The sequence below is a fragment of the Carassius carassius genome, chromosome 42, assembly GCF_963082965.1.
Source record: "Carassius carassius chromosome 42, fCarCar2.1, whole genome shotgun sequence".
In the NCBI taxonomy this organism is placed as follows: domain Eukaryota; kingdom Metazoa; phylum Chordata; class Actinopteri; order Cypriniformes; family Cyprinidae; genus Carassius; species Carassius carassius.
The window spans coordinates 16,302,556-16,314,005 of NC_081796.1; the positions used below are offsets into that span (position 1 = coordinate 16,302,556).

General features: G+C 37.8%; 1 protein-coding gene across 8 annotated transcripts in view; it reads left to right on the forward strand.

The window, feature by feature from the left end:
- LOC132123823 (extracellular sulfatase Sulf-1-like) overlaps window positions 1–10,951 on the forward strand; it is a 123,046-nt gene extending 112,095 nt beyond the window's left edge. For 5 of the 8 annotated variants that reach the window (XM_059534504.1, XM_059534503.1, XM_059534505.1 and 2 more), the window contains 9 exons: window positions 789–999; window positions 3,709–3,964; window positions 4,077–4,173; window positions 4,260–4,354; window positions 5,081–5,158; window positions 5,730–5,902; window positions 5,989–6,131; window positions 6,380–6,503; window positions 9,732–10,951. In XM_059534504.1, the coding sequence (XP_059390487.1) occupies window positions 789–999; window positions 3,709–3,964; window positions 4,077–4,173; window positions 4,260–4,354; window positions 5,081–5,158; window positions 5,730–5,902; window positions 5,989–6,131; window positions 6,380–6,503; window positions 9,732–10,525 (1,971 nt within the window). In that variant the 3' untranslated portion in view covers window positions 10,526–10,951. Of the gene's footprint in view, window positions 1–788; window positions 1,000–3,708; window positions 3,965–4,076; window positions 4,174–4,259; window positions 4,355–5,080; window positions 5,159–5,729; window positions 5,903–5,988; window positions 6,132–6,379; window positions 6,504–8,554; window positions 8,589–9,013; window positions 9,068–9,731 lie in introns of all 8 variants that reach the window. The other 3 variants (XM_059534510.1, XM_059534511.1, XM_059534509.1) reach the window with 3 other exon arrangements.
- Window positions 10,952–11,450: the final 499 nt, after the last annotated feature.

The window sequence follows — 11,450 nt, forward strand, 5'->3', positions numbered from 1 at the left end:
ACCTCGCAAAGACGGCTTTAGCACAGTCCTACCGCCTGTAGTGGGGTCAATGAGGGCAGTGTGTTTGATTGAAGCTGTGTGAAAGTTTATGTCAGTTTCTTCCTGAGTCCGAGTCAGTCATTCAAGTAGTGAGACTTCACATAGTTGGCTGTGGCGCTGTTTGCTTATGTCTGTTGGACTTCTGGATATTTGGAGCCAGTCTCTCTCTCTCTTTCTCTCTGTGTGTGAGTGGATGTGAGGTACAAGAAATGCTCGACATGTTTTAGTGTGTTTGGCTACTATGTCTGGAGGAACTAAATGAGTGAAAGTGCTCAAGCAAGCTTTGGGTAACTCCATTTTGGTTTACCGCCCTTTAAACAAACATCCTTGCTGCGAACAGATACAGCATCACCCGCAGATACATAAACTCAGTGATGGGACTCCAGAGCTTCTCAGGAAATCAGAACAGGGTTGTGGCCATTGTTTGGATAAGGTTTCCCATAGCACATGTCTGAGCTGTGGTCAGTTTGCAAAGCAAACAGCTCTGCGAAATTAGGAGATTAAGTCTAAATTGGCTTCTGATTGCTTTTACATTGGAAGAATTGTGAGGTGGCCGTGTGATTGTGAATTAATAGGATTACTCTACAGATGCAGGTGTTTGACCACTAAGTTCACCGTTCACAGACAGAAGATTAATTTCATTCATAAAACAGCTGTGGTTATGCTAATGAGGCGGTTCTTGCATAATAAGTGGTTAGGCAGACAAAAATGTCTACCCACAACCTGAATTCCCTTCCTTTTTGTTACAGAAATGGCAATGTGTGGAGGAGGTCAGTGGGAAGTGGCGTTTGCAGAAGTGTAAGGGCTCTCTGAAGGAAGGATCCAAGAAGAGGGCGAGGAGTCTGCGCTCTCGAAGCTACGACAGCCGTGAGAAAAACTGCCACTGCGGAGACCGGCCTTACAAATCTGCCAAGGCAGCACGGCGGGTGCAGAGACAGTTTGCCCAGAGCAGTAATCCACGTAAGTATATGCTCTCAAATGAGGAGGATGGATTACTTTGCTGTTCAAGACTGTCAGTGTTGGGGAGTAACTAGTTACATGTAACGGCGTTACGTAATTTAATTACAAAATTATTGTAACTGTAATTAGTTACAGTTACTACAAAAAAATGAGTAATTAAATTACAGTTACTTATGAAATTTTTAACGATTACAAAGGGGATTACATTTGAATATTTACACACATCCACATACAGATTTAACTGATTTCTTTCCCAAATTGCACTGACTATTCTAAGACATACCGCCCTAATAGTTTCCGGGATGCGGAAACACAGTCTGGTTCGTAGAATTCAGTCATAAAAACGAAACGCGGACGGAATATGCCACATTTTGGATGACTAAATCAAAAGTAGGTCAGTACACTTGAATCAAAACATGACATGGACTAGTGTCTGTGAATAGTAAGCCCCAAAAATGCAATATATGACTTGCACATTCTGCGTGTCTGGAAATCAGGCGCGGACTGGACACCGGGAGAACCGGGACAATTCCCAGTGTCCTGGCAGCCAATTTTGCCCCACTATTTAATATCATTATTGTATAATTGTCTGCCGAATGTACTAAAGCGATCATTTGCGAATCCGCCATTTGATCTCTAATAAATCATGAATTGTTAGTCATGACTCGCGCGCTCTCCGCGCCTCCACCAAACAGTTTGGATCAGACTCAGAGTAATCAATGCGAGAGAGAGAGAGAGAGAGAGAGAGAGAGAGAGAGAGAGAGGGAGAATAGAGTGGACTGTGGAAGCGCACAGCTGAAGCAAAGAAGCTTTCAGGGTTTCAGGTCAGTTTCATCTGTAAAGATGCTTTTATGTCTTCGTTTTTTTATTTATTTAATCAAGCAGCAGCACTTTGCTCATCAGTCATCACTCAAAATACTATATAAAGGACATCATTATTATCTGTTGTAATGTTACAGTAGGAATTTAGCTGAAAAAAATTCCGATTTTTTTTTATAGGTTTAGGGGGAGCTACGACAGACAACAACACAACCCTTACGAAAATTAACATTTTAATATTTAACTATAAATCCAGAGAAAATGGTTACTATTGTTTAACTGTGATAACCAAAAATGTAAAATTATTTTACAAATGTATTTATTTAAAAATAAATACAAATCCATTTGCAAAAAAAAAAAAATGAAACAAGGTTATTTTACTTTTATATAGGCTAATAAAAGCATGCTTAATTTTTGTAAGGGAAAAATATGACTCGTGTACAGTATTAGGATTTTTCTATAAAGATATTGTAGTATTGTAGAGTATTGTATTGTAAAGTATAGTTTTGTTCAATCTTGAGTATTAAAGTCATGAGAGAGATGGATAACAGGGCAAAATAAAGAGACTGAAGAGAAAAATGGAAGTGAAGGTGCTGTTCAGGAGAGAACTTATAATTATTTTGCATGTCCACAAATTAAAGATTTAAAATACATAAAAAATTGTTTTGTCCATGAATTTGTTTGTATGGAGTTTGAATTTTCCAGTCTGAATTTTTTTCCCAGTCCGCCTCTCCTGTAAATTAATGGCAAAGACATGGTTTCATTTACTACACATATATAGGCCTACTGAAGCTCGCAGTGTTTTCAACCTCTGCTGCCTCAGTATAGGAGTACAGGAGCACATAAACACAATTTCTAGAACTGCTCTGTGTCACTTCATGTTCATTTTACTTATTTTGAGAAAACTATCATCATATACAAGAGACAGAAGTTTAAAAAAAACACCAATGTTTCAGGAGTTTATTACACAGAATACGTCACATGCTTATTAGATAAATGTATTTAAGTTGATGTATATACTTTTATTTATTATTCTTTAATTTTCACAAATTAAGAAAAGTAATCAAAAAGTACTCAAAAGTAAGTAGTTACATTACTTTAATAAAGTAATTGAAAAAGTTACACTACTATTACATTTTAAACAGGGTAACTTGTAATCTGTAACCTATTACATTTCCAAAGTAACCTTCCCAACACTGAAGACTGTATAGACAAACACTGGACCTTTTAGACTAGGTCTGAAAGTCACTCACTTGTCGCCGCCTACTGGTTTAATGATGCAGCCTACAGGAACGGTCAATTAGCAAATCAATAGCGTGAAGAGATTCAAAAGAGTCACTGGGAAGAATTTAACTTTTCACTTCTAAATGAAGGAACATTGAAACGGTATCTTCCGAAACTACAGATTTCCCAGAATTTTGTTAAACTAGTTAGCTACCATAAAACTACATACAAAGCTATTTACCAAGGTAATTTTGGCTTTTTTAATTTGGGGCTAAATGTTTTAAATTCTTTGATTTAAATTTGATTTAAAAAAAAATACAGTAAGTATTGTATGTAACATACAAGTACAGTATGTAACAATAAAAAAAATAATTTTTCACATTTTACTGTTACACATTAAACTATTGCTATTAATTTAGCTGTTATACTAATGGAAATGGAATTGTACTTCAATGCTCCCATGATTGTGAGAGAACTATGAGAATTTTTTATTTTATTATCTGTTTTTATATTTTTATCTGTTGGTGTTGAGCACCAGTTGGTGAAGTGACATTTTTGAAATATATTAGAGGCAATGTAATGAGCTCCAGCAATATGTATATAAATATTTAACTATGACATATAAATATTTAAGTATGTGTAGCTGACACTGATGTCTTCCTTCAGGCTACAGACCTCGCTTTGTTCACATGCGGCCAGCCAGATCCCTGTCCGTAGAGTTTGAGGGTGAAATCTATGATGTGGACCTGCAGGCTGATGACAAAACCCCCCTTGAGCCCCGACCAATCAGCAAACGGCACCATGACCCTGAGGGAGGTTTTGATTCGGACTTTGGGCTGGAGTCCGATGACGGATCGGAGGAGATGCAGTCAGATGACACTAATGCTGTGGGATACCCCAATTCTCTTAAAGTCACCCATAAGTAAGAGCTCCAAGCGTTTGGTTACCTCTAAACAATAAACTGTATTATTATAGTTTAGGCTGTTTAAAGTGTGTTTTACTCATTTGTTGATCATTTTACCTTGGAATCACAGATGTTTCATATTAATGAATGACAGTGTGCACTGTGAAAGAGAGATTTACCAGTCCTCCAGAGCATGGAAAGACCACAAGAACTTTGTGGACCAAGAGGTTAGGCCCCCTGTCCCGTATTATCTTTAAGATTACAGCCGTTTAAACCACATGAATGGTGTTCATTTTATACACTTGTCCCATAGATTGAACTTCTCCAGGATAAAATGAAGAAACTGCGTGAGGTCAGAGGCCATTTAAAGAGGAGGAGACCGGATGAGTGTGACTGTGGAAAGAAGAGGTCAGTTGACAATTAACTGTTAGGCAATTCCTTGTTGAGACATGTGAACTTGGTCGGACTATGGAAACATGATTGGTCGTCGTTCCACTGCTCATCTCTCGTTTCATTTTACGTCTCTATATATACACTACCGTTCAAAAGTTTGGGGTCAGTAAGTTTTTTAAAAATATATTTTTAACAAGCATCGGTGCAATAAATTGATCAACAGTAAACAGTGCTTTTACATTATTATTGTTAAAATAAAATTTATTTCAAATATAAAATGCATCACAGTTTCCTCAAAAATATTAAGCAACACGTCTGTTTGCAACAATGATAATAATAAATGTTCATTAAGCACCATGTCAGCATATTAGAATGATTTCTGAAGAACCATGTGACACTGAAGGCTGAAATAATGGCTGCTGAAAATTCACCTTTGTCGTATTAAAATGTGTAATATTAAAATATATTCAAATGGAAAACAGATATTATAAATAGTATTTCACACTCTTCACACTTTTAATGTTGTTATTTTATTTTGGTTCAAATGAATATAGCCTTGGTGACCATAAGAGAACTTTAAAAAAAAAAAAAAAGTAAATCTTACCAACCCCTACATTTTGAATGCTAGTGTAACAGTTTTAAATCTTAACAACAGTATTTTGCCAATCAGTCTAAGTTTGAGCAAGGCCTCTTTAGAAATTCCAGCTGAATTTAGTGCTGTTCTTTCCTTATTATAACCAGCTACTTTAGCAAAGAGAGAGAGCAGAAAAACAAACCCGACAGATTGAAGGATAGCAATGACTATCTCCATCCCTTTAAGTGAGTGCTTCTCGTGAGTGTGTACCGTGCCTGGTCAGTTTGTCTGTCGTCTGTAGTATCTTGTTGTGATAGTGTCGGATTTATGTCCAAATCCATGTTGAGCATCTCTAACACACTTTGTTGGCTGTGCGGTATATGTTGATAATGCTGCCACTCAATTAAAATAATTTGTATGTGAAATAATGTATGGACTTTTGAATTGTTTAATTCAGTCTGGTTGAAATCAAAGAGTTCTTATTTCTTCCTGTTGTATGTGTATTGTTGCATGCATGCATGCATATGTACATGTTATTGATTAGTTAATCAGGTAATTTTCAGTACATGGGTCACAGTTTAGATGGGGTCATTAAATTAAGAGCTCTTTTCATAAGTATACAAATCTCTACACGTAAACGTCAATGTAAAAACTAATTTTGTTAGGGTAAACATCATTATAACCACAAAGTCACTTTGTGAGACTGAAACACCTTGGTCTGAAAGTTTTTAGGGGATCCTTACCAGATAATTGTGTAATTCACCTGGGATTGAGTTCCCTTTCACTCTGGCTCTAATGTCTCATTTATGCCACCAGAGAGGTCATGCAGGAAGTGGACAGCAAAACTCAACTCTACAATGAGATCCGCCGCAGGAAGAAAGAGAGGAAGGAGAGGAAGAGGCAAAAGAAGGGTGATGACTGCAGTCTTCCTGGCCTCACCTGCTTCACGCATAATAATGACCACTGGCAGACCGCCCCCTTCTGGAACTGTAAGAAAATGTTCATTGATTTTTCTAGTCCCATTTTATTTATTTATTTTGGTAAATAAGTTGACAAAAATGTCTCTCTCTCTCAGTGGGAGGCTTCTGTGCCTGCACAAGCTCTAACAACAACACATACTGGTGTCTGAGAACGATAAATGAAACCCACAACACACTCTTCTGTGAATTTGCCACTGGGTTCCTGGAGTACTTTGACCTAAACAGTGACCCGTACCAGGTGAGCATGTGTTTTCAGTTGTATGTTTAATTGGATCATTTGCTCTGAGTCTGAGATGTGGCATAGCAGTTGTGTTGTAGTGCTTCTATGGGGATGCAGGTTCGACTTTGATCTTTCTTGTTTCTCTCCGGCACTTTTAAATAAAAGCTTTAAAATACTGGATAATGACTCTTCCTGTAAGGACATGCTATTATCTTAATTTACAGCACTTACAATAGCTGACTCAGCAAGTGCATATTGTTTTGCAGTTAACCAACGCAGTTTATACAGTGGAGAGGGACGTCCTAAGCCAACTGCATTTACAGTTGATGGAAATGAGGTGCTGTCAGGGCCACAAGCAGTGCAACCCGAGGCCAAAAGGCTTAGATGCAGGTAACACTCCTGTCCTGTCTCTGCACCACCCATTTTGTGTGAAATGATGGGATGAAACATGCTAGCACACCTTGGCTTCTGAGATGTTTTCAACATACAGATCTAGAAGATTCATTTGCATTTCTGCTAAAAAAAAATACAAAAACAGATTAAACTAGCCTTAAACAGTTTGCTGGTCTTTGCTGGTTTAAGATGGCATCCCAGCCTGGCTAAGCTGGTGTGTAGCTGGTCTCCAACTGGTCTCCCAGACTGACCATCTGAAGTGCTTAAAACCCCTATAAAACCAACCAAAAGACCAACTTAGGCTGGTTTAGGTATTTCTCTTTTTTATTATTCTTTTTCCAGCAGGTATGTAGTGTAAATGCTCATTTGAGAAATGAGATCAACACTGGCTTATTTTTTAGCAAATGCCTTGTCCAAGTTGAGAGGAAAGTAGTAAATATTAAGCAAAATGTGGTCTAGCATGGTTTACTTTGACACAGCCTGATGCATGAAAAGGGTGAACCACATATGGGATGCCACGTTGCACAATCTGTAATAGTGGATGATGGATTGGTCATTGAGTTTGGTTTCTCTCTATAAACTGTCTGCCCATCTCCTGTTTTTCCAATAATGTTTTTCATTCTGATCCCTCACTAGGGAACTGTAATATTTAAGCAGTCTAGCAATCACATCATCTCATACTTTTGCTTTTTTTCCCCATTCCTAGTGAATACCAAACTAGATGAAAAGGTCCTGTGAAAGAGATGCTTTCTTTTATGTTTGTAGCCGTTTATGTGCTTTGTGTAACTTTGAAAATCTAAAACTATAAACGTATATTTTGACACACATTAATCTCTTGAGTTTTTTTTTCTGCAGAGTAATTGTGATTTATAAAAAAAAAAAAAAATTTGTAAAGGAATATATTTCTGTAACATTGGGTATTTGGCAATTTAAAACCTGGTCGCCAGGACCATTGTGATTTTCACTGTTCTAAAAAACAATTTATAATTTACTGTGAGGAGAAACGGACTCATTGTCATGACATCATAAAGACCAGTTATAAAGTTTTTTGTATTATTGAATAGTCTGATTTATACAAGTCGTGACAGCTTTTCAACAACTAAATCAATAATGAAGTCAGCACTTGTTTTGGAGACAAAAACAATGGTTTTGGTTTGGAATAAAATCATAATCTTGAAGCAATAGTTAATAAAATCACTGTGTACTCATACTCATGTCATTCCAGATATGTATGACTGACTTTCTTTCATTAAAACAAAACTCTCTTCCATACAAAGTGAATATCAAAAAGCTCCAAAAGCACCAAGTCTCCTAAAATGTACATTGTTGTTAAGATTACCATCAAACATTGTCTTATTTTTATTTATTTTAGTTTTATTTTATTTTATTTTATTTTTTACAAACGAAGCTGTAATATGATTTCAGACTTGAAATATAGCATCTTATGGACACCTGTAGTTGGATGTTTACAGCCTGTAGTTATGATTCACTTTCATTATTTGGAAAAGAGCACCGTGAACATTCTGTTAAACATCTACTTTTGTCTTCAATTAAAGAAAGAACTTGTCTTGAATAACATTTGAAGTTTGATGACATCTCAGGCATAACTGAAAAACTTTGGGGTGAACACACATCCATACATGAATAAATGGTTGAGGAATGAAGACATAAAAATAGGATTTGTAACTTAATAATGTACAAATATTACAAAAACCGATGCATGTTAATAATATTAGTCTGCATGTTGGCATATTCTCATGATATTTGTGACTTTAAGTCATGCAACACTGTTAACAATGCCGTCATCATCGTATAACATTCATTCCATTATTAACACTAAACTTCCTTACCATCTTTTTCTTCAGGACCATCCGAGGATTTTCCTTATTCATCTTTGATATCATCGTTCCTTCACTGTGGTTTAATCTAACAATACCTTTCCTCAGGAGATGGGGTTATGCATGAAGAACTGCAATGTGATTGTTTATTATTTTTTCTTAATCACCATAGACATTTAACATTTCAAATGCTTTTATTTTCCTGATCAGGAAGTAAAGATGGAGGAAGCTATGATCAACACAGGTATCCACACTTTCTGAATCCCTCATTGGCTTTTGAAATAACTGCATGGGCAGCTTGTTTCCACTAATACGCCATGTTTCATTGAGCTACGTATGTGGTTGCATGCTGGATTGAGCTAACAATTCAAGTACAGTATATTTAAACTTCCCATAAATATTCATATTTGAAATCCAACAATCATTCCTCTAATTTGAACTCTTAATGGATTGCTTGTTATTTTTATGCACTTTATGGATTCTTAGATGTCATTTAAACTAAAATAATTTGCATAAAAACCAAGGCTATTCATACACCTCATTAGTGGGGAAATAGCATCTCATAGACTTCTCAGTCCACAGAACGTCATTATTTCAGGCTTTTTCTTACCTTTTCCTCGTTCATGCCTGTCTTGACATCTCTGTTATTTTGGCTTACCTGCTTACCAGGCCACAGCAGCATCGAAAATGGTCAAAGTTGAGGAGGCCAAGCCTTTCATTCCTGTGAGTCTTGGAGACCATACGAACCCATTTCTGTTCTCATTCCACTCAAGTAGTTCTCCAAACTGCACACCACATCTCCATAGACTCCAAACTGAGTGGCAGTTCTGGTTCAGTGTGGCCCGTGTCTCCTAGGCCATCAGTTACTGCCTGACCCACTCTTGGAATGCTCATTTCATTCTCGCCCTCCTTTAACACGCTTTTGATTTTGCAGTTTTTCATTTTCTACCTCTCGTCCACACTTTCAGCTTCATATTTATTTATTTATTTATTTATTTATTTATTGGGTTGCTGATTTCTTGGTTCCAGGATTTTCCATCTTTTCAGTCTCTCGTTGGATGTTTTATTTTGGTTTGAACTTCATTGCACAGTTTTCAGTCTGTCTGCACACTATTTATGATGTATTGGTTTTGGGTGTCCATTTGGAGGACATTTGTTGCCTTGATTTGCATTCACAATGCTTTACTGCTGAGGAATAGAGCTTTTCTATTGGTCCTAATGCTTAAGAATCACTGCAGTGGTGTGTAGGGCACTAATTCAAGAACCCTCGGCACAAGTAGGCTGGGAATAACTGCATGTTATAGACTCATTCCAAAGTAAATGCTTTTCAACTCCGCGATAATCAACCCTTACTGATTTCTCTTGCTCTCCCCACTCCCTTTCCCAGAACACAGCCAGCCTGGGATGTCCACAAAGGTTAACCTGCCCAATTTCACAGAGGACATCGACTGGCAGGGACTGGCAGATTTGTACTGCATGAACGAGAGTCTGTACGAACACAGACACAACTACAGTCCCGACCTGGATGACTGGACAAACTTTTGGAAGGATGTAGATACTATGTTTGCACTGCTGAGAAATTTAAAGACACTCAACCAAACCGATAAGCTTGACCCTCTGGCTGAGCTGGGCTCCGGGGTCCTGGAGGAGGCCAGCGGTGCTGGATTCCCGATTCGAGAGGAACGCCCCCTGATTCCTGTCACCGAAGGTCCCTCGAGAGGTCCAACAACCAAAACTCTTCTGAAGAGTAATTTAAAGTCTCCTAATGAACTCCCAGAAGGCCGCCAAATCAAACCGAGCGCTCTTCCCAGGGGAGACACCTGGATTCAACAACTGGAAAAAGAGTTGGACAATGATGGAATGACGTTTAGCGGCAACGGCGTCACTGAACTGGAGACCCGCCATGACTTTCTGTTGCGCAGCTCTAAAATTCTGGATCGCCAACTGCTGGAAGAAGAGGAGGACATTTTTCAGGCCCAGGGTTACCTTCCCCTCTTGTCGCAGCCAGCTAGACCCCCAGAGCCCACTGGGGAAACTCCTCCAGCCCAGAGTGACAGCCCACTGGAGAAGTGGAATGGAAGCATCAGACCTTTTACCCACAAGCCCAGCGATGTTCAAGACTCGGAGGGTAGCGCCTCGGGAGCATCCCCTTTGAGAAAGGACTGCTGCCATGCACTGTGAAGCCAGCCAACTCAGAGACACTAACCCCACGGAGCATGGACTGCTCTCCTGTATAATCCAATGAATTATTTTATTTTTTACAAGTGCTTCCATTTATTAGAAATCAGTGTTATGTATTTTGTCTATATATATAAAAAATGTAGAGGTAAAGTATCGGATGCATCTTAAATGTTGGGTTTGGTTTTAAATCTCAAGTGGGAAAACACCACCAAAGTAAGGTTTTAATATATTTTTAAGTAAAAGAAAATGGTTCAAATGGTGAAACAGTCACATTCAGTCTTGAATTAACCACATGCAGATTGTTTCCCCAGATATTTGATGCACTTTCTCAAGTTTCTCGAATTCAACACATCCTGGCAGTCTCATTTAGATGTAAACAACTCCACGGTGACACCCAAGACACAACACAAGTCATTATTTATTATGTTTACTGCATCTTTTTAGGTTCAGGTCACTGTTAACACTATAAACACAGCTTGAACATGTTTTGTACACTTGGATTGTTGGTTTAATGGCTTGACTTGTTGGTAAAATGGTTCTCTCACAAATGTTGTATAGTTCAGCTGCATTCAGTCCATATAATGAAAAAAGGGCATTCACCGGACGTGCTTTAATCATTGATGACTAACATTTTCACTAAACTACAACAAGTAATCACTTTAAAATAGCTTGTTTCATTTGTGAAGAATGTGAAATGGGCATTTATTTGGAGTTTTCTGGCCATTTTCATCCCGTCTTTTAGAATTGCAATGTCAAAATTTATTTTTGAAAAAAAAAAAAATGGTTTGAATATGAGATGAACTGCCAAATTTGCCAAAAATTACATAACTTTTTAAGCAGTGGTGTTGAAACTATTCTGGCTTCTGGAAAGCCAAGAAGCTGTTTTGAAATAAAAATCAGCCAAACATTTGTTTCACCTACCTTG